Source organism: Larus michahellis, chromosome 9 (genome assembly GCF_964199755.1).
Source record: "Larus michahellis chromosome 9, bLarMic1.1, whole genome shotgun sequence".
NCBI lineage: Eukaryota > Metazoa > Chordata > Aves > Charadriiformes > Laridae > Larus > Larus michahellis.
Genome location: NC_133904.1, coordinates 11,098,976 through 11,123,297, shown reverse-complemented (window position 1 = coordinate 11,123,297; position 24,322 = coordinate 11,098,976). Strand labels below are relative to the sequence as shown.

The following is a 24,322-nucleotide window of genomic DNA, read 5'->3' as shown; positions in this document are numbered from 1 at the left end:
AGTAACTTCAAATAATATTCAAGTTCAAACAACAAGCAGGGCTCTTCTGCCTTAAGAAAAGTCCATCCTGTAATCCATTTTGCAAAAAACTATACCTGGTCATTTAAAAGTTAACTCTTTTAGTAACTGACATAGATCAGAGTTAAGAAAACCTGTGCCAGCTTAAGGGGGAAAACACCCACTGCATCTGAAGTTTTTTCCCCCCATTCATTTCTCCATTTATGAGCGTTGAATATTACTATTGCTTAATAACTGAGGCTTTCTATAGCCTAAAATCAGGACTAAGCTGGTAACTGCGCTAGGAATCCTACATACGTATTATGAAAAGAAGGTCGCAAGACCAAAATCTATATAAGCTAAGTACAGGATGGGAGGCAACAAAATTACAAGACACAGATGGTACTGCCAGGAACAGAAGTACAAAGCAAAAAAGTGTGTACATAAATACACACACACACTTGTCTCCTGTGTTACTCCTATCCAGATAATGAAGAATGTTGTAAATTATGCTGATGAAAAAGGTTTTGAATTAATTGGGTTGGGTTTTATTTTTGTTTTGTTTTGTTTTTTCCAGTTCTCTCTTGATTTTTCCATTGCCCTGCTCACCTGCAATCTATAGCGGGCCAAAAAAGATTTCTGGCAATTGCCTTTATAGCAAATGCCTTTTCCATGTCAGCTATACAATACTTTGCATCATCCATAGTCTCCATTAGCAAATTTGCCCTTTCACCCCAATAGTACCCATCTGCAATTTCCACAGCTTCAGAGGCTTTTCCTCCTCCACCAAAGCACATTTGGGGGTGGTTTCGGGGCAAATTCTTTGATTCTAGTGCAGGAGCATTAGTAAGAAGAAAAAATAGGAGAGAACGGTTAAGTAGTTTCAAAAGAAAGTGAGTAAGACAAAAGTAGAGCCCCGTAACTATGATTTTTTCACAACTACTCCTCTCTTCTTTTGTGAAAGGATTGCTGAATGCTACTTTCTCTACCTAAAAAGCTTTTTTTTTTTTTCCCTCGGAAGGGTAAAGGATATGCTGTAGCTAAGTAACATCAGAACACAAAAAATTAGCAGGTATCAAGCTGAGTTTTCTTACGGTGCAAGATAAAACATGGTTTTGCACTGCCTAAATGCCGTTGAAACCTCAAACGATAGCATTTGTTTTCATGGTTTTATATATGCTGCCTCAGTATTAGCTAGGGTAAAATTAAACTATTCTTCATTCATAAGATATTCATCAGTTTTCCACAGGATGTGATGTATAAGCATTCAATGCTCATTTATTTTTGGGACTAGTATGGAGAAAATAAACTAAGAGCTCTTCAGGGAGAGCTCTTTAGGGTTACCACCTTTTTTCCCCCCAAGTACACGGACACTAGTAAGTACAACAGTAGCACTGCTGTGACACTGCTATCAGCTCATGCTCCTGAAGAGTTTAAGGAAATAAGAAATTCTGCAGAACAACAAAAATGCGTTAAGTGATTGAGATATGTTTATGCTTTCTTGCAAAAATAAACTGTTATTAAAGAGTTAAGCCACTGTATGTGTGGGCGAACCGCTTTCTGTAATTGCTATCTATACACAGATCTTGAGAGAGATGTTGATCTTCTGAAATGAAGGGTGCAGACGCAAGTCTTTTTAAACCAATAAAAATACCAACATTTAAGTGTTTCTTTTTGCCATAGATCCTTTGTATGCAAATCATTTGGGTCAGATAGAAAATTAAAGACTTCTCCTTGGAAAAAACATTGTCATTTGAGCTTAGGAAAATACATGGCTGCCAATAGAAATCTAGTCTGTATTTGACAAAGTGCTCCACTTTCCCTTCAGAGAGTCTCATTTGATTCATATTTGGAATTTAAACATATTAATATTAAAAAACTGATCATGGCTGTCCTTCTGCTGCTTCTTTGGAGTAAACGTACATAGTGCTACAGGATTACTATGTCCACCACCAGATCCTCTGGCGTTGCACTGAGAAAAATCTCTCTCCAGCTACTAGGAAAAAAAGTACTTCTAAAACTTGGTCCTGTCATGGCCCAATCAAAACAGGTTGATGTGTGTACACAAGTTCAGAATTATTTCAGATGGCTCTGAAATATCCTAAATAAATATTTTAAGGGCCTGTCCTAGTTGTGGATATCAAGCGCTATTTCTACCTTGCAGTGGAACAACTATGCAGAAAGACGTTAAAGATTGAAAACTAAACCTGACTGCTGCCAGCGGTGGAAACTCTCTTGTTGCTCTGTTTTCTAGACCTTTCCTTGTGTAACACCTTATTCGATACAACTTCAGCGTAATACATATATGCCTTATGTCTTGTATTCAATGCAATCACACACTTTCCTTTCTTTGGGCTTGATCTTGCGAAACTTTTTCTTACATGAGTAACCTTCTCTCACAAAAGGTGTATCATGGAGGTCTGTACCCAAGTAGGAAAAACACTTCTTCTGAAGCTGGAATTAGAGCATGCGTGCCAAGCAAACAGCTGGTGGGCTTACCTAGCCTGCAAAATATCTCCTGGCCCATGGACTCCCCGTGAATGTTGGCTCATGTCAAAACTCATAGCAGTACATGGGGCAGAGTGCTGACTCACACCGTAAGATTTCACAAAGCTCTGCAGACCTGTCTGGAGGTACCAGTTCAAGCCTGGAAGCAGTACAGTCACATTTGCATTGAATCTTCCTCGTAGGGGTTTAAGCTAGGAAGAAACACTATTCAAGGGTAGCTATGCCACTTCCCCAAAGCAAATCAGCCCCAAACTGGTTCAGACAGTGCCAAATATCAAGGAGCAGTATATTGGCATTCAAATTTAGATTTTATCTGTATATAACTGTGCAGAATTTAGTAACTTTGCTGTAACTGGCCCTTCTACACGCCAGAATATAAAGTAGATTTGGCATCTTTGGATTATAGACTGGTGCCTGTAGTTTGCAATTCCAGCATTTGCTTTGAAGCTTCAGCTTTTTTTTCCTTGCAGTAGTTTGACAATGGTCATGATTCAGTAAGCGTATTCAACATGCTTAGATCCAGCAGCCTTTTCCTTTATCATTTGGAACTGAAGGAAAAGAAGGACTTTTTCTAGCCTCTTATGTCACATTACTGGACCAGTTAGATTTTACAGCCCTTGCACTCTTCAGAGAAGATAAACTAATTCCTGCTCCTCCCTTGTACCGCAAGCGGAGTATTACAATCGGATATAAACAAGTCTCATTCTTCATCCCACCAGAACTACAAAAGTAGACACAAGATGGAGCAACACTTGTGCTCCCCAGGAATGCCAGACAGTATTCAAACAACACTCAGCAGAACCACCCTGAGGTGTATTTGCTCCACATTGTTCCCAGCACCAGACAGGCCCCCAAATTAACTGTGATCCATTATTTCATTGAGTTTGAATATGGGATTAGTGGGAGTTGTCAGGATCAGCCATACTAAATTTGTGGAAGAAAATATATCCTTCTCTTTAATATCTCTTATCTATCCTACCTGAAGACATAACATTTGTTAGAGGTTCAACTGATTAATTAGAATATTTCTCTTAAAACCAGTGTTAATTCACTGACGTGACTCTACTAATTTTACAAATACTTTATGTGTCACTCTTTTTGTGTAAGAATCTTTTTCCTACACAATGATCTAGCTGTGCTGTTTGTAGTTTTCTAACAATAATTCACTCAAAAAGGGCACCCTCTCCACAAGTGTGATTAATGACAACTTGATTTGTGTACCACTAGTCTAGTAAAGACTATTGGATTCTTTCACTTCAAACAGTCAAAATTCCAAGGAAGATGAACATGCTGCATATTTTAGAAAAGACCATTTATGGCATAGTTCCTGCGAATGAAGCTGTGACTTCACTGGGATATTCTAGGGGAACCTTCTACACTTTTGAATGCTAGGGCTGCATTTAGGCCTACTATATATTCTAGTGTTTCTAATAAATCATTTGCATCCTTATATACATACTGCTCCTACAAAATGTCACAAAATTGAATTATGTGCAACAAAAAGCCATGTTGCTATCTTAGGGTTACTCATGGGAGCAGGACAGTTACTTAGAAATGCTCTTGTAACTCAAAAGAATCTGTGGTAGGAGACAAGCCAAGGAGCTGTTAATGGTTTGGGGTTTTTTACAGCATTCTTAGGGATCGGTGTTTCAGTTTAAGACCTGCGTTTGACTTAAGCCTTTGCAATGTCCTTCATGATCCAACTGCAAATGGAGTCCTCACAGCTACGCTGGTCCCACAGCCAGACAAGCTATCCCAGCTTCAATAGAAAAGTTTTTCTTCCCCCATACACTATGATGAGGTACAAATTTTGAAGTCAAAGTATTATTAGAGAGATGCCAAAATTGACTTCATTCCCTGCTGAATGTCGACCCTCCAGGTACGTTCAGCAACTGCTATAACTAAATGCAACTGGCCATAGTTGGCATGCCCCGATACTACATTTGTTCAAACAGATATTCCACATAGACTGATGCCAGAACACACGCATGTTCCAACAGTGAAGGCTGTGAAACATCAGGTTGTGACAGCTGGCTTTAAAATGAAAACTGTCCAATGAAATATATGAAAACATAAACAAGAGGACTCTTGTTAACCCAGGGGATTCAGTCAGTTTCTCAATGCTAGTTTTAACTTTGCTATGTTTATCAAATTTATACTTTTAACACATATATAGTTCCACCTACTTATAAAGAGAGCAACTGAGTACAAACTGAAGAGTACCTTCTGTACAGAGAAATAAAAGATAACTTATCTCAGCTTCCTCGTTACTTTAATTACTATAGCTTGCACAAAGCGAGTAAAGGGATCATAAAAATGCTATGGTAGTGCTCCACATTCAAGTCACAAATCCAGAATTGGGAGCTTCACGGTCACAACGTTTGCTGTATTTCTGCTTTTCTCACAGATATCCCCTTGCAGAAACAAGATAGAGTACAAGACATACAGTCATTTACAGTTTTAGAGATACAAGACAGTAAGGTATTTCATGAAGAGCTGCAATTTATAGACACAGTTCACCCGCAGACAACCTAGAGTGCAACCGCTGATCTGATGCGGAAGGATCCACAAGTCCAGTTGCTTTCACTCTCAAAATGTCTTCTATTTACTAATCAGAAAAAGGCAAGTAGCTTGAAAGCTCCTGCCAGCGAGAAGATCATGACCACAGTTAGGAAACCCACGACACTCCTACAGGCCTCTTCAGGGAAAAGAGGTCAGTCAGGTCTCCAGTTCTCCAAAGATCTCTCATTTCAGCCTGCGACATAAATCAGGCCTTTCCAGGGAATCCCTGCACACTGTTTCTTCATTTTGTAGTACTTTCCCTGCCATTCAATAATTCAATATCACTTTGAAAGTAAGGCTCTAATTTCTATTAGATGCCAAAATTACCTTTACATTTTCCTCTTTAACTTAATCTTTCCTCTGCACCTCGTATACCATCTGGCACTACAAAAATCCTGAAACAAACTTTTCCCCCAGGGTGTAAAAGACCAAAGGAAAAAACACACCATATATCCTTACTTCTTAGAATGAATAATTATTGCAGAAGGACACTCTTAGGCTTATGAAGAACAGTGGTTTCAAAGGATAAAATTATATAAATTACAGTCGTTTCATGATTATTTTTTGTCTAAAGGTGGAGCTCCTCTAGAAAAAAGAGTGATCATTAAAGGTAGAATTGAGAGACAACTCGGCATAATTATTTTTTCTGTCTTATAAGCCCCTTTAGTACTCATTTTTCCAGTCATGAAACCTTTATTTGATCATTTCTTTATGTGACATGTGAGAGTGCTTTTTCTTGCCTTACAGCATCATCCTAAATGAACCACCCAGCACTATTTGATTCTTCACCTTAAACAAGAAACATATGCATCTCAGACTTCTTCAACACACACAAAAAAAATCATTTAGCAGTATTCTGCTAAACATGACCCAGAGAAATAGATAAAAGTCATTACTTTCCATCTGTGCCCTTTTGGTTATCCCCATTTCCCTGCTGTCGTCTCCTCCATTTACATTCTGAAAACACAAATATCTACTTTTGAGGGCTATTATTTAATTTTGGATAAATAAAAGGGAATCTTCAGAGAAAACTTCATCAGGAATCTAAAAGGAAAACCTATAGCTTCTGAGTTTTAATAAGGATAAGTCACATAAACATGAGTTTGGAGCATATAAATGATGCGTATTTTTGGAAAGAAACAAAACCACTTTATCCTAGATAATGATTTATTGAATGAGTTGATCCAAAATAATGATCTTTCTATTAAACATTAAAATTTCTTCTAATAAACATGTAATTAGCTTGCAAGCTCTGTTCTGTATACACAATCAGACAAGTATTATACATGTGTCCTGTAGACACAATGGTACTCTACTGGAAAAGTTATAGGCTATGGCTAAAAAAGAAAAAGCCTCACCAGAGAAAAATGCAGTTGCAATTGTGAATGTATTAAGGCTATGAATAGGGCAAATGGTCAGGTTTTGCTTATCCAGTTAACAGGCTTGGGGGCAAATGTTATCTGTTTGGCCTGAGTCTACAGCAGACGCTATTTTCACTGGCAAAGTGAACTCCTCTGAAGTGGTTCTACCAGGGACTCAGGCAGCTGAGGCTAAGCTGCTGTTCCCTTTTGGGTCCTAAAGACATCGTGAAAGGCAGACAGCAGGGGACAGATGCGGTGTTCCCCTCACTGAGTCACCCAGGGCCACAGAAAGCATGAGGCTCCCAGGTGGTGAGAGAGTTGTGGTGAGGCCCCCTTTACTTCTGCAAAAGATACAGTCCGTGTCCAAAAAGCCTTCTCTGCAATAAGGTCTGGGACACAACTCCCAGTTCTTGATTTACATGAAGATACAACTTTGATGACAATGGAGATACCTTGGCTTCAAAACTGAGTGGTTTGACAGAAGGCCTTTACTAGAAGTAGTAAGATAGACTTTGTATATGTTTTATGCTGCTACTGTACAGTGCATTCACTAACAGTACACTTATAAAACCTAGTTCAATAATTATTTTTCTAACTTTGAAGTAGTACCAATTACACTGTAAAGTGGCACAATGAAGTAAACATTAGAGGTCTTGCTACAGATTGTATTCTTTGTTTTATACAATGCTTGTTAATGTATATTTTATAATAACCAATAGAATTATATTCATGTAAATATTTTAAATGAAATCAGACATCAATACAGTCCTTACATTTTATCCTTTGAACTGCATAACCATGGCATGGTTTTGTCATTGTTACAGTAGAATGAGTCTGCTATTTCAGATCAAACACGGTATGTAGTCCAGATGTGTTAGCTGTCACTCTGTGAGTAAACATTTCTGATGGACAGTGTGTTAACAACAGATTATTACTCATGATGTTGCATGATGCTTACAAAAAGTTAGCCTGAGTGTCAGAGATAACACCAGTGAGAACTGCTGGTGGAAGTAATGCAGACTGGTATGTTTACAGTGATTTCTATCATACGCTTCCCCCACTTACTCTTCAAGGGACAATCAAATGTGATTTGAACAATTGCCCATAGGGACTGTGGTGGAAGCATGGAACTGTTTGATCTGAGGGGCAAGACTCCCACTGAAGCAATAGCTATCAAGGTATGTTAAGCAATGCAATATTAAATTAATAACTGTGCAGGTATACTGTTAAATACATGCAGGTTTGCCCTAAGTGCTAAACACATTAATTTATACAGTCATTTATGCGCCCTTTTAAGGGGATGCTTGTGAGGTGTTTTAGATTAACAGCCATTAAATGACAAGATGTTTATCAGTCCATACAACAAAGGCAGTACAAGGAATAGTATCTGCAGTTTAAGTTTCTTTCTGCACAGGCTGACCTCAGCCTGGGCCAGAAGAGACCCTTCGAAGACATGTCCATCATTTATCTTCTATAAACACTCACTCTTCAGTTTCCCTTCTGTCATAGGGAGAAGGGGTATCCAACTGCTAACAAGGCATTGTGCCTTTGTGTCCTTGGCACATCTGCAGAAAACAGGCATTGAATGTAGATCTGCAAATTCCAGTAACTGTCCAGTGGGCACCTTCTGTTGTGCATGTACAGCCCAAAGGAAAAAGCTCTGCTATACCTATGCTGGCTTCATGTAGGGTCAAGCCTGCATGCGTCTGCTCCCTGAACTGGAAGCAGTGGCAGCAGAAGCTTCGCTGGTGGTGGTAAAGAAGGTATATAGCAAGCGACAGAAGTCCTGAGGCAAATGTCAGTAGTCCTGGCAAGGTGTGAAAGATTGCCTGTTTCTTCTAGCCTGGTGAGGCTAACAGCTAATAGAGAACTGTTAACATAGATCCCTGAAATGCCCTCATGGCCATGACTTCTGGTTCTTGAGCTGAATGCAAGCCATTTCAAAGTACTCCCCCCCACCACCCCTAGTTGTTAGAATATGACTTGTGATACTCTGCTCCGCTTGTCACTCCTGACAACCGAAAATAACAAGGAGTATCTAATATGTGATTATGTTCTTGCCAAAGACCTGGAGTCCCAAGGCTAGATGTGTTACACCATAGGGAGTTACAGGTGATTATATAAAGAGTTATATATTCATATGCTAACAAGTATCATGAGACATGCATGAGAAGAGAAGATGACACCGGTCTATTTTTCTTCCCCATATCTGTCAACATACAATGTACATTCTGACTGGCAGGTTACAGTGTCCTCAGGACCACCCAGCAGCTCAGGGCACTTAGGCCTGATGTGAGATCATAATCCAAATTCTTAAAGAGCGGTGTTATTTTTCTTGAATTCAATGACTCACAGAAAAGATAAGGTTTTGCACAAAGTGCAGTTAAGGAAGCTGCCCCATTTTCTTTACTAAAGGGATGTTTCCTAGTACAAAACGGGACTTGGAAATTTCATCCGCTTTCAGTATTATTGTACACAAAATCTCCTTATCAAACGTAACAGCTATTCCACAAAACACAAACTCCCTGCATGTTACAAACTCACACTTGTAAAATTTATTATGCCACTCTCTCACCTCAGGCTAATCTGCACAATATCACTGCCTCCAGTTGAATCACACTGATTTATGCCAACTGGAGAGACAGCTAGTCTATCCTCAATGCCACAAATTATAATTTTCAGATTTTTATGAAAATATAATAAATTTAGAAAACTGCAGGAAGCATAAAGTCCACTGTCTAGCATACTAGGTATTATTTTATTTCTTAAAAATTGCAGCAACATATGCTTCTGGTTATGGAGGTGTGCCAGTAGTGCTACAATTAGGGTTGTGCTGTCACTTCAATTATAAACCCAACTTTTTGAGGGTTTACTAAAACTCCAGATTAAAAAGAAAAGCTTGCTGCAGGCTGAAATGTTTTATACAAGATCTCAGCCAGGGGATAACTTGTTTCCAACATTCTGAAAAAAATGAATCAGGTGCTTCAAATGTTAGAATTTAAATGTGCTTGAAGAGACAAAACACTAAGAAAAAGAACATTTAGTTATGAATTCTAAGTGGAAAGCAAGTTGCTTCCTGGTTCCTATCAGAAATACTATACAGAAGCATGACTGCAGATTATGCAAGTAGAAAGGAGGAATAAGGAAAATAGAACCTGAAATATTTGGGGGGGTTGTGTTGGTTTTGGTTTTTTTTTTGTTTGTTTGTTTGTTTTGTTGGGGTTTTTCAGTTTTGTTTTTTTTTTTTAAACAAGCACCAAGCAATTTTGTAACTGGGATTGGCTAGATCAAAAAGATACAGTGGCCTATGTAATTTTAGGAGAGACAGTTTTTAAAAGTGAAAAGTAGGGCAAAGACCATGCAGACAATGTAGGCTTCCCTCATGAGTGAGGGATGAGCCAGAGGTGTGACAGTTTTCACATGTGCACACTGTAGTCCATATTGGCAGCTAGTGTCGACATGCCTCAGACTAAGTTTAAATCAAAAATAAGGTAATGGAAAATGCACAAAGCTCAGTGTGGGCTGCAAAATTCAAGCGAGCAGGTATTTTTGTATTGAAATTATTATCTTTCCATGAACTCTTTGCTGAAAACACTGTATCTGAATAAGACAGTTCTTTAAAACCATCCCAGTTATATTTGCGTTCACACAGTATGGGCATACTGTCCAAGGCTGAAGACCATTGGTTAAACAGAGAAATGGAACTGCATATTGGTTTCTTCACACTGTCTTTGCTCTCTTCTACAAACACTTCTTACAGAGGAGGGATATCTTTTGCCCTGAAAATTTATTCCTTGATCTCTCATGCTGGCAGGCTGGTGACACTGACACCTCTTTGCTATTGAAACAACTATAAAACATATCCATGCAATACAAACAGACCCTTGTTTCTGCATCTCTTGCAGCTTAGAAAGTTCCAGGTCCCACACATTCATTTTTGCCAAATTGGCAGTTGCTAGGAAGCAAAAGAAAAATGCTGGCAACGGTTCTGGGGGACTGGGGAGCATGCAGGCAGTTTTGCTGCAGCACAGGAAACAGGCAGGAATTTTCAAACGACTTTCCAGGCCAGAGACATCCAGGGATGTCTACTAATAAGGAAACCAAAGTAACTGCAAGAGGATGATGGGAATGGGCTAAACAATAACGATGCAGCTTTTGTAATGAATTTAAACTGGACACCTTGATTTACTTATTTAGCCTAGTTGAAATTTCTGTAGAGGCAAAGAAGTCAGTTAAACACTGATAGCCTGCACAGTATATCACTGTACAGAAGCAGCAAATTTTTAAATGTGAAGTAGTCAGCCTGAGCTGCAATACAAAGAGATAAATTGCAACTCATAATTTCAATTAAAATCTCCCTTAATACATGAGAAACAGTTCAAGAAGTGTTCAGAAAATAACCCAACACAGCATTGCTGCCACACTTTAGCAGTGGTTTCTCTTCTTACACAGAGCAAAACAGCACCAAGCAGAATGACTGTCAGAAGCCTGCAAGGTTAAAGGTATACCAATAAATGGAAAGGTCAAAAGCCTATTTTTATAGATTACTGAGCCTAGCTATTTATTGCTTTGTACTTTTTGGAGAGGGGGGTTGTGAAAAAATTAATCTGATACCAAGACACAAGATCAAGCAATTGTATCTAGACTGCCATTTTCTGAAATATTCTTCTCATAAAAAAAATGAAAAATCACAGGGGCAACTGCACTTGGTAGCACATGAAGCACAACTGAATTTTGCCCATTGAAGCTAACAGCAATATATCACAGTGGTGAATTCTTGTCATTCATTTAAAATATATCATTGAAACATGTAAAAAATGATTCTAAGTTCCCATTATATATGCTGTACATAATGTACTATTGTCTTTGATCACACCATACAGTAATCGATTATATCCAGCCCTCTAGCAGCAGGAGCCTCCTTCATTCCAGCTGCCTGACTCTTGCAAGAAGGTCCATTAGGGCTCTCAAAGGCAACCATAAGCTTCACACTCTGCAACAGCAGAGATTTTGCTCAGGGTGTTTAAGGATCTGCAGGATTTTTACCCCTCTCCACTTCCTCCGTGGTGCTCATTTATAGTAAAATAGGGAAAATGCTGTTGGCATGAAGATATAGGAATGATTTCCTTCTCTTGCTACTTTGATGATTCCCCTTAGGGGACACAGAACAAAGAAAATCAACACTGGCGGTAGTGGTGAAGATCCAAAAGTCTCTTTTAGGGCAAAGGACGCAGGTTGTGAAACAGCTCTCCTCTTCTGGAGTACAATTCAATTGTAAACTCAACACACCTGAATGCACCTTCTTTTATGTTGCTACAGTGCCTGATGCCTCATGCAACAGGGCACCCCACAATCTACTTCTGACAGACAACACTGAGGAAAAGTACACCCCACACACACACACTAAATGGAGAGTTATTACAAAAGGCAACTAGGGAAATTTTCTTCCTTCAAGAAATACCAATATTGTCTCGAATTCAGGGATGTTTGTAGAAATTCACCAAGAATTGCTGTCTCCAGTGAAACTTAACTATTTTAACACAAGAAACACTGAATACCTTCCTTAATCCAGGCTTAATCTGGCAAAATATAGACAAGTAATACAAGTAATTTTGCAAAAAGCAGCAAATATCTGAAGTACACATTTGTTTTCTTATTGGTTCTTGACCAGAAGACACTGTCTAACAAATAACACACGACAAGCTAATTGGGGAAGCAGAGAGATTCATGGGACCTCCAGTGTCGCAGAGTTCTGTATTTATAACACTTTAGGAAAACTAAAGCCTTCTGATTCAGGAAGACTGCTTGCTGGACTTTCAGCTCTGGGACCTGTATGCAGAAATACTGCACCACATCTGACTTCTAAAACCTGTGATTATTTACTAGATACACTGTGCATCGACAAGTCCCTTCCAAAAATATGAGAAAAAACTGGTTTGTGAAACCTGTCAACTTAGAGCACCGACATCGCCAGCACATACTTCTCCATCAACTAGTTGCACTAGAAAAGGCCAGCCTGGGATGGAATGTGTTGCATAGTTCATGATTCTTTTTGGTCCTCTGTGAGGCCCACTGGCATAATTTAAAGCAGGTCTCCGTAAGGTCATAAATGGATAAAATATTTCTTACCAATTTTCAAAAGCAAAGATACCCGATCCAAGACTTTTCACAAGTTTTGAGAAGAACCAAAGCTAAAAGGTTGATCGATACAACCTTGTTGAGTCAGAAACTCCCCTTAATTTACAGTGTATGAGCACAGAATGAATAATTCAACTTGTAAACTCATCCCCTCATGTCTGTTTTTATGTGTGCACATATACACAAGCATGCTTATACACATGAAAAATGAGTACAAGACACAACGCTCCGTGAAAAACAAAAGAATATTCATGTTTTGGCAAAATAGTATTTTGCTTTTACTGGCATGTAAGACCAGGCTGCACTAGGCATATTTTAGCAATAATGATCAAAGCACAGGCTTTCCCTGAAGATTAATGACTGGCTAAGAGGATAGTTTGAGGTCTGTTTACCCCAGCTGGTCCTTAATTCCCAGGAAAAGCATCTGCAAAGCTTATTATTGCTATAAACTTAAGATGGAGGGAGGGGTTATGCTGTTTCAAATGATATGTACAATGACTTTTTAGAGACTTAACATCTTGTATATTAGCCAGCCTGTTTAAACCATCTCTTAAAGAACTATTCATCTTGAAAGTAAATAACTTCATACTTCCGTAGCAGCACTCTTCATGTAAGCACTGCAAACTCCTTTACAACCAATTCATTAAACCCCCCTGCCTGCCTCTATGGCAAGCGAGGAAAGAGATATACAAGGATCATTTAGCTCTTCGTTGAAATACAGCTACATCTGGGTGGAGAATGAAAGCTATTTAACAGCAGACAGAACTCCTACGTAATATTTAGGACAGAAAGCAAAGAATATCATATTTACTTTAAAATGAAGAGGATTTAGCTACATAGAAAGCAACTGCTTGACCTAACAGAAGCTAATGTGTAACACGCTTGGAAAATATGCATGTGGTTTTTCAGACAGATTGTGAATCTCTTATCCATGCTGCTGAACAGCTACTCAAAGGAACAATTTCACTGATTTAATGGAGGAACAGTTCCAGTTTGAGTAAGTAGTTTCCAACCTGAATCTTATTTATCACAGTGGTCAAGAATCTCATGGCTCACCAGAAGTTTCCAAAAGCCTCCACTTAGAATAGAAGTGTTATTCCTTAAAATATATGGAATTCTTATTTATGATGAACTTTCATCTTAAAATACAAAAAATGGGCAGCAAAGATAATATGCTAAGCTTAAATTCACATCAAATTCTGGATTATTAATAGTAACTGGCCCAAGGAGGGGCTATGGATTTGAAGTTATTGTAATGTGGCAACCAACAGACAGGTTAGATTCAAATCGTGAAGGTGTTTCACTTAATTGTATATACGTTAGCGATCATGTTTAGACTTGAAGTAGGCTATATACTATACTTTCCTGTATATTTTCCCACAGACATAATCTAAACAACAACAAAACAAGTTGTTTTTAGCATCATTATGAAAAAAACAACTGGATGTTCCAAATTAAGCATGTGATTCAAACAGTCTCTTTATAAAGGATGAATAAACCAAACAGGATTAATTTATTAAGACTCCAATGATCGAAAGCTTATTCAGGGATAGCAAAAATATTCATGGCCTTGAATGGGACAAGACAGTGCATAAGACAAACGTGTGTTCTAAAAAAACTTTACCTTTTCTTGCACAAAGAAAGCTGCTTTGCTATGTAGATCAAGATTCAGAAAAGTGTGCAATAGTTTTGCCACCAAAACTCCCTTTTCTGTTCACATCCTACTGAATTTTCCATATCTGTCACTCTGTTTTAAGATGGGTATAATAATTAATACATCCTCAATTGAGGTCTCTAGATTCCTCATTATCAGTTTCTAATGTAGAGAGTAGAATAAGTGAACAAAAACAACCCAGTGGAAGACTGTAAAAATGTATTTATTCTCATTATCTGAAACAGAGCTCTTTAAAAAAAGAGCATTAGACTTCCTGTAGTGCTGCACTAACTTTGGAAAGATGTGATTTTGAAGAGATCCAAAGATTTTTGGAAAACCAACTTCCAACATGTTTGAATTTATGTGTGTGCCTACATCCTTTCCTATAATTAAAAGGGCCTTTCGAACCATGAGCCCATGGGCTTTCTGTAGCTAGTAGGTATGATCCTTCTCTCTATGACAACTTTTAGCTTGTTACAACATATCTCTTAAACGAAGGCATCCATAAATGGAAAAGAAGCTGGCTGATCTCATTTTTGCAGGTAGGTGTGATGCAAAACATCAGAGAGGTCTGGTTGTTAGACACCCATACCTATACTTACTGGGAAAACACTCTTTGGACATTAAAAAGGGCCACTGCCTGATCATGAAAAGACATGAGTAACATAATTCATAAGCATAGTAACGCATGGTATTTCTAGTCACACACACAACTGTGAAGACACCAAAGGAAGCAGAAGAACTCTGCTGGTACATGCTTTCTCAAACCTTTTACTTTTGTGCATACAGTGGAGTGGCAGGATAACAGAAGTAAAGCTTTTGTTTATGAAAAATGCTGATTTTTATGTTTTTATAAACATACCACATTTATGAAAGATGCTGGGTAGGCTGACATTATTTATTAGCACATCATTGTGTGATCTTACACTTCATCACTTTGTTCATTTCCTGTTTTATGCACATATAACAAATCCATGTAGCCGCCCTTTTTTTTTTTTTAATTTGGCCTTGTATAGCTGAGCCATTTTCTTTGGCTTCAGGCTTCTGCCAGATGTCCTGACTAGCCCACATCTACATAATTTTGAGAGAGAATACCTATGATATTGTGATCCTCTTTTTTTTGGTTTTGGGGTTATTTTTTTCTATTCATTTTTACTACTGGTATGTTTTTTTAATAAAGTCTTATTGGCTCCATATTCCACTATTCCAGACTACTTCAGACAGTTACAGTGTATGAGCTCAGATGGTACTATGTGAGAACACAAGAAGACAAAGATAAGATTATACAAAGATCCCAACAAATATAACTGAAATCACATGATCTGGTAATCCAAACAAGATTCAGACAGCAAAGATAATCACAAAGATAATCCACTGAATAATACATATTTGATACCTAAGTCTTCATTCCTCTTTATCTTCTATTGCATCAGATATATCACCTAGACCTGTGCTAAGTTAATACAAAGCAATTCCAAGACAGACTTCAGGGTACAAAGAAAGAAAGGTACCAAAAAAGCAGCTACTTCACTGCTTTGAAGCAGGTTAATGTGGAATCCCAATACAACTCTAGCTGCAGCACATCTTAGGGAACATGATAATGTCAGCAATGTTTCAAAACACAATCCTACCCTAAATCTCAGAAATGACTGCAAATTTCTAAACAAGTTTGACAAAGCACCTCTACAAACAGTAGTTTCACAGATGTTCCTGAGTGTATAAACTGATTTGTAGCGTTTTTATCATACATCCGGGTGCGTTAAGATGAAAAGAACAACCCGGCTGCCAGTGTGAGTAACTGTGTCTGGCAAAAAATTTCCCAATTTAAAATACCTCAGTAACAGCACAACACTACTTTTTTTTTTTTCCTTTAAAATAATTGCAAACTCAACAAATCAGATCACAAAAAAAACCCCAAAACAAAACAAAACCAAGAGGAAAAAAATAATTTAGATATGGGTTTAAACACATTGTTTTATATATTAAACATAATATTTAAAAAAAAATTGTGTTTTTTCCTTGATAAGGATTTAGCACTGCTCTTGCTCCACAGTCAATATAAGTTTTACTGTAATGATAAGGAAGGCAGGATTGGTTCTTCAAGTCCTGTTACAGCATTTATCCTAATACAAATAAAAAAAAATAGCATCTCTGACTTCAGCGCAAATACCCTTTATTCCTAGGAATGTCATTTATACCTGAATCCACCAAAATGCATTTCCCAGGTTTTGGAACTTATTTATTATGAATCAGGCTCCAATTTCAGCATCAACTAGCTAAGTTAGAACTTATTCAAGCATAGATATCACATTCAGCTCTAAGCTCTTATTATATTTTTAAGCAAGCAATATTTTAGAAAACTGTATCGCAGAGAACAGTTTAATTCACTTTGACAATACACAACTTTTATTGAAAATAATGGAATTATCATTCAAATAATATATGTCCAAAAAAATAGAACTTTACCCATAAGACTTTATATACATCATGCTATATCAGAAAATTTTTAGATACTAGATATGATGTTGATACTTAAGCACTAACAGCTTTTCTGACTAGATCTGTATTCTACCATCATGAATGCACAACCACAGCTATCATTATGCTGTAAGAGAATGAAGCAGGAAAAGCATTTTTATGATATAAACAGGACCACTGATCCTGTGTTAAACTTCTGCAAGCTGGGGCTATGCCTTAACTTATTTCCTGAGAGGAAATAAGGAATACTGGGAAAACCAACAACTTTCAGTGAGTTGCTTCCAATAAGAATAATAGATATTGCTTCAAGAGACAAAAATAATTTAATCCACCCTTCAAAGAAACAATCAACTTGTTTCATTTATTTAATATTTATCATATGGGGATATTTTGATAAAAATCCACAGTACTTGTTTTTTTCCAACTACTATAATTATTGAGTATTTAACCGTATCAGGATAGAAGAAAGTAAAGAATAAAGTCAATTTTATTCTGAAAAAAATGCTTGTAAACCTATACTAAAAGTTAACTTCCTATAAGTGTCAGATTCAAAAAGATGCCAAACCATAAACATAATATGTTTACGTTTGAGCTCTTTTAACGTATCAGTTAATTACCCAAATTGTCTTTAGTAAAGACAGTTCATCCCCTACTTTCTTCACGTACTGTACCCGTTATATTTATTTGCAAATGAAGGACCAGAAAGTACATTTATTTAAATGTTATTTACAAGTACCTTCGACATGCCTCCAATGCAATATATCATCAGCACAGTCTTCGATTTAATTGTTGCCATCACTCATTTTTGTGCACTAACACATGTAGGAGTTCCAAACGCCAAAACACTCCTGCCTTTTTTTTTGTGCTACATACCAGATTTTGTAACCTGTGTCAAGCTACCTCCGATGCTTACAACTTGTGAACAGAGGCCAACAATGAGCCTCCCCAGACACTAAATCATAATCTTCATGTTTTTCGTATTTCACATTCTAGCCACAGTTTCAACATCCATACCCCGTGACATTAGGGAAGGATAAATCAGCAAGGATGACAGCTCCCTTGTAGAGACTGGTACGGCCCTGGGATCTGCCACACCCAACACCCACAGCTTCTGCCAGATGTCTTGAAGAGCTTTGTGGTATTAACCCCTTCAGGAGTAACTAAGGGGTTTGTGCTGAACCTTTATTAAGTAATTGCTCTTTCTTTTTTATTTTTTTTTTTTTTTGTAGAAAGAAGAAAAAAAAAACAACCCACCCTTGGTCCAGATTAATAAAACTTTAACTAAAAGACAGATAGTGGCTATCAGTGGTAAACAGCAAATCAGTCCTTGTATTTCCTTAAAGACAGGAACTAAAAGTTAAGAGGTAGAGTTATACAACATCCCTTCTTTCATACCATGCTGTGGACCCCACATTTATCTAAAATGACGCAGTAAAAATTTCAAGAGTTTTATGTTCACTTTTTCAGACCTAGAACACTGCTTTACCTTTTTGTAATCAGAGTGCCCATTAACTGCCCTTCAGCCAAACAGACTATTCAGGCCTTAAATCAACAGGATTTCTAATCCAAAATCTGTATAGTAAACTCTACAACTGTGCCTCTGGGTCCGATCTGGCCCCGGGGACATAAATTTGCATGCAACTTCTAAATTTGTGAATAGTCCCTGGGCTTAAAGTTGCACATGTGCTTAAGTACTTTGTTCAGTCTGGGTCTAAGACAGCTACTTTAAAAAGACAACAGAAGCCATGTAAAGAATAACATTGTTAAAAACAGTTTTCCTCCGTAAATATTGTACCAAGAAAAAAAATGTAACAAAATAAATGTACTGATTTCTGAAAGCACACACTGACCCAACAGTTGGTAAGCAGCAGCTAAAAAGCCATCAGCCAATATTAATGCATACCACTTCACATAAAAGAGCAGAGTAATTTTTATTTAAAAATAATAATAAACTTGAACTGTATCCAAGATTCTTTGTACAGTAGTGCAGTTAAAAGTATCTTCAGATATAAACAGTAAGCAAGTAGTCACAGCTCTCAGAGTAAGGCTGGCCCTTATTCTTCACCTAGGTTACTTTGTGGATTTGAAAGTAGTGATCTAAGCAATTTCATTTGTCTCTCCTGTACAAAATGTGTTCACCTCTCCAGTTTGTGTGTGGCTTTTCATAAAAAAATAACTCAGTAGAAAATATTGCAAGGCTAGCCCTATTGACAAATGTACTCATGTATATCGTACTTCCAAAAACTACTTCTGATTTGCTTTCCAATGGGCTAGGACTCAGGTTGAACATCAGTATTTCCTTAAACAGTTTTAAAGAATACATTTCAGGTTTCCATCATTTGTGGAAGAAATTACACTGAAATATTTTTTTCATTTCTTGTTGAAAACAAACATACAATAATCAGTGTTGAACTTGGTCAGAAAAAATTAACATATCTGCAACTATTTTTCATTTGGTGAACATGCCACTAACAATGGCAAAAACAGTTAAAGGAACTATTCACAGTTCATAAGAAGCAAACTCAGATGCAGTTTTTATAATTTAAATTAATTGCTCATAAACATCAACACTTATAGGCTCAAGGCTTGTTCTTATTTACTAACATTTCAAGATGGAGAATTAGTATTTCATTGTACGGTTCGCACCACTATCTTGAGAAGAATTTTCTTCCCCAAGTTTGTTCTCTATAAATATGCTGTATGAGGTAAAGGGTTAAGTAACCATTATATTCTAAAGAGCAAACTGTTTGCCTTAGGGCCATCTCCTCCTTACTCCTGATGAATTGCCTGACACTTCATGTATCATACATTACTTTTCACTAGGAAGTAACATTTGGTTCCAGTCATGGTGTAAGACCTGACTTTGGAAGTATGAAGCAATATGGAATAGGCCTAAAAAATTAAAGTACATCATCATCTGCTAAATAGGCTATGCCTAAACATACTGCGACATGCTAATTTATAAATATCTATGTTTGTACTTAAAAAATGGGCATACAAGTATACAAAGAAAAATTCTATGCATACGGAGATGAATAAAAGACCCACCTGTGAGAATCAATTTTCTGAGTGACAAGACACTTTTCTGAACCAGAATGAAAGAAATGCTAATGTCATTGAGGGCTTTGCATTAAAAATGTTTGTTAGATATAAGCTAAACGAGCATAACACTTAAAGTTATTTTTAAAAAGAGTTATTACAAACAACATTTAAGTAGGTACAGCCCAACAAAAGGCTGGCAGAAACCGACCTAGGTTTCAGCACAAAGACGCAGTATTGATTCTTTTCAGTGTATTCTGCAGAGTAAAGGAGGTAAAACTCCTGCTTGGTACAACAGCAGGAAAACAAAAGCAAAAATAATACCGTCAATTTCTGGCTTAGATTTTTTTGTCACAAAACAGTTTGATACTTATTTCAAACACAGCCCTAGATGTGTTGTCACTTGTGTGTGTCAGAACTTGCTCAAGAAGTACAAAGGGAAAAAAAACCCAAACCAAACCAAAACAAAAACTAAACCTAAACCAAACCCAAACCTCCTTGCCAGTGCTCAACTTTTCTAGGCTATTCAAAAGCCAAATTAATGACTTCTGCAAAAATCTCCTTAAAACCATACTATCCAAAGATATCATATTAACTTTGTGAACTAAAATACTCCCAAAGGTATTGAGGAGCTGTTTACAAAGCTTTTCAAATATTACATGACACAGCAAACCAATCTTTTATATTTAAAAAGGCTTTGAAGTTTTTATTAGGCAGAGATTGAACTTGAAGTGTTAGAATTACAGTGTTCTCTTAATTTTAAATATATTTTCTTTTGCTGTCTTGCTTTCTAGCAAAACCTATGCTTAATGGATAAGATTTATAGAATCCTGCATCACATTACTTACTTATCAAGCGGTGTGTTTCAGGATATAAGTGTCCCCCTGTAAAATGGTTCAACCTACAGAGACTAAATTCAGGTGAACAGGCGTGGAACTGTGTACCCCTCCTTTGTGGAGGGCAGCTCCTTCCATTAATTATGCATTTAATATGTCTGTGATGGAGTACTAAAGAAGGAATGTGATTTAAAAAAAAAAAAAAAAAAAAAATCAGCAGACAAGGTCTGGCCACTAAGGAAGGAGAACCAGGTGGTGAAAGCACAGCTCTTGGGTGAAGGTTCTGCTCCTGGGCTTGGCCCAATCCCCTCTGTGATCATAGGCAAATTGATCATGAGACACTAGGGGTTTCATGTGCAGCTCCCACTGCCAGTGCTTTACACCTCTTATCATCAGTGCACCTTCCTGCCTCTCTTCTGTGGATGGGAAAATGAATGCTTCCTCACCACAAAGGTACAGTAGGGGTTAATTCACGAACATCTATAAAGTGCTTGAGACTGCAGAAGCTCTGGACTGCAGGGTATGCAAGGACTGAATGTGAATTTTAATCAAAATACCTCTATTAGATGAAGGAACTGACCAGTGTAACAACAAGTACCAGGACGGAGAGGAAAAAGGATGACTGTTTTGAACACACTGTGTTCAAAACATTCAGATGGTATAGAAGAAGGAAAAAAACCACCAACAGAGGACAAGAAGCATGCTCATCTGACAGACTTTAGAGAAGATAGGGAGAATAGGAATAGGTGGGCCAAAGCAGAAGGGTACAGAGCTCAGGAATGTAGATTTCTCAAACAGCAGTTGTCAGCAAACAACTACAAAATCCATTTATAAACCAGAAGTCTGATCTCTCCCCAGTTAGCTCATTTACCAGCCTGTTTATTGTTACCAATAAGCCCAGTGAGGTGAAGATCCAATGTGTGAAGTTCCTCCTACAAGCTCTGCCCTTCAAATCCTATTGTATAGCCAATGAACAAGGTTCTATGGGTTTTACTTCAGAGTTTCTTGCTTAAGTGAAAAATAACATTAAAATACACGTTAAAAAACCCTAAAACTACAGGTTGCAAAGTTGAAACTTCCCCGGTTAAGAAATGCCAAAGGGCTTGCATTTATGTGTGCACCACAATTCAGTTTCTTGCCTTACAGCATGATTATCTGATTATTCCATTAAAAGGACAAAAGACATGTCAAAGATCCCCAGTAAGTCAGCATTATCCTTTATGCGTCCTGAGTGAGCCATGTCCCCTGGAAGGCACATAATGATAAATAATTAAATGAGGACCATAATGCAGAAGATGGCCAAATTAAGACTGTCCAGGTAAACACCATTTCTAATTTGAGAACCTGACTTTGCAGCCTTTTCTTTTTCTTTCCCTTCTCTCAAACATACAGCTTTCTGCATTAGCAAGATGGTCGTATATTTGGGATCATCGGTGGCATTCAGAAAATGCTCAAAGCTTGCAACCAGCCTTCTTTCCCATCTAAGAATTCACTTCATTGAAGACTTCCAAAGCTATCTTTAGCATCTCACTTTGAAGAATGGCGTTTTGTGATTTATCTGTCTTAGGTTCTTGTCCAGCTATATGTTTGCACATATAGCTGACAGACTGCTATGTTAGCTGAAATCTTTAAATCCTGTGCATGTTTATATTTTCAGTTTGCTATCCCAACCAGAATTAATACCAGCATTCGTTTTCTAACTACAATGGTTTAAAAATAAAGGAGCTAGAATGGGGACAGCCAGTATAAACACCAATAACTGAGGAAATATCTTTTATCTACTCCTTTATTCACATGACACCATAAAATAACCAAGGGGCTGATGGGGTTTTTTTGGTTGCTTTTTTTTTTGCCTTTTTTTTTTTTTTCAAATAGATGCATCCCTGAAAGATTAAAAAAAACCCTCACTAATTCAAAACTGCCCTTCAAAGCAGTCGTACAGCAACTGAAGAAGTAACCAACTGAAGCACACATCAAATGAAATGGTGTAATTAAGACTATCTATTTCACAGATAAGCAGTTCAATCTTTTGAAGGTAACACGTGCTGATTTGGCTACAAGAGGAATTGCAAAAAGGGTTCCAGGAGAAAATGCATTAGGATGTAAAGGAAAAAAAAAAAAAGGATAAAAGCATTTTTGCACTTCCCTTAGAGTTGCTTTTTTGGTTTCTACAGACCTTTGTACATAGAAAGGTCACGTTCACCTATGAGCAATAAGCATAATCAGTAAGTTTGCTCACAAGAGAGCCCAACTGGGTTCCAGTTCTCAGTAGTGAAAAGACATTCCCAAAACACAAGATGGGATGTTTAAGTGCAGGAGGAAAGAAACCTGAAACTTTAACTCATAACACAAGAATATACTGTTTGTGTAACTCATTAAAACTTGAGCGCTAAAGCTAAATCTGAGAATTTACCTAAAATAGCAGAATGAGTAAGATGAAAAACCAGAGGGCATTCTGGAAGATTCCTGATGGTACACCTACAATGTTACTGTCAATTTTTCGGTGATTTTGTGTACATACATGTATATTTCAGTAATTCCCTGCGACCACAGAAGCATTTCCCTTACTGCTACCAAAGTCTTTACCAAGGTAGCAATTAACCATCATCTAAATGCGCAATGCCTAAGTGTCCTAATAGAAAGGGCAAAAAAATCATGTCCTCTGGCAGTTAAAAAAAAAAAGTCAGGCAATTGAGGCCAAAGGCAACCTAGTGCTTTCCCGGAGCACGGGTGTGGGGAGATTCCCGCTGCCCGCGGCGCTCCTCCCCTCAGGCCTGAGGGGTCGGGCGGCAGGAGGCCGTTTTCCCGCCCAAGGGAGTCGGCCCTGACCGACCCCGCCGCCACATCCCCCTCAGGGACCGGATGGCCTCCCTGAGGGCGCCTCTTCAGCCGCCGGCCCTCCCCGAAGGCTCCAGTGGGGTTTCCCCCTTCCCAACGCCCGCCCGCCCCCGTTAACCCGCCGGGAAGGTACTTACGGGCTCCATGTCCGACAGGCCTACGAAGCACCCGGCTCAGGAGCTGGTCCTGAGGCGACCCGAGCCTAGCAGCAGCGTCCTCCCTTCTCCCAGGAGGGTGGGTTCTGTCCCCCTCAGGATTTAAGGCCCGCTACCCCTGGCCAGGGGAGGGTGACAGGCTGATTGTCACCTGCGCAGCTGTCACCCCCCGCTGGGCGGCCCCGCTCCACCCCGCCGCACCTGGGAGCGCTTTGCGGGCCCGACCGGAGGGGGCCACCACCCCGGCTGTCCGCCTCGCCAACCCCGCCGCCACCGCGGCTCCCTCGCTGCCAGCGAGCTCTCCAGGCAGCGTGGGTCTGGCGGCGCCCCTGGCCCGCCGGCGGGTTTCCCTCACAGCGGGGTAGGGGGTCGCCAGGCTGAGGGTGGTGAGGGAGGGTGGCCGAGGGCAGGACCCGGGGGTCCCCTCGCCAGGCTTTCAGAGCCACTTTGCACATGGAGGCAGGGCTTCTGGCTTGGAGAAGGCCACATCTCGGGTATGGTGAGGAGCGTGGTCCTTGACTCCTCTGAGAAGTCTCTGTTGGGGACCTGCCAGAGACGGGCCTCTCTCCAGACCCCCGCACCCACCTGGGGGAAGGTGCTTGGGCCCCTTTGACAAGAGGTGGCCTTTCCTGTCAGTCAGCGCATCTGCGTAGAAAGAGTTTAATGAAAAGTCTGAATTTGACTTCTAAACCAGTGTAAAGTTGGAGTGATCCCACATTAGAGTGTGAAGTTACATCAGTGTAAAATTCGGGCAAG

At 38.7% G+C, this 24,322-nt stretch overlaps 1 protein-coding gene across 1 annotated transcript in view; it reads right to left on the bottom strand.

Annotated features, from left to right (window-relative positions):
* BNC1 (basonuclin zinc finger protein 1) overlaps positions 1 to 23,631 on the bottom strand; it is a 76,976-nt gene extending 53,345 nt beyond the window's left edge. Inside the window, exon 1 of the mRNA XM_074600327.1 lies at positions 23,549 to 23,631. Coding sequence (XP_074456428.1) covers positions 23,549 to 23,557 — 9 coding nt within the window. The 5' untranslated portion in view covers positions 23,558 to 23,631. The remainder of the gene's footprint in view (positions 1 to 23,548) is intronic.
* Positions 23,632 to 24,322: the final 691 nt, after the last annotated feature.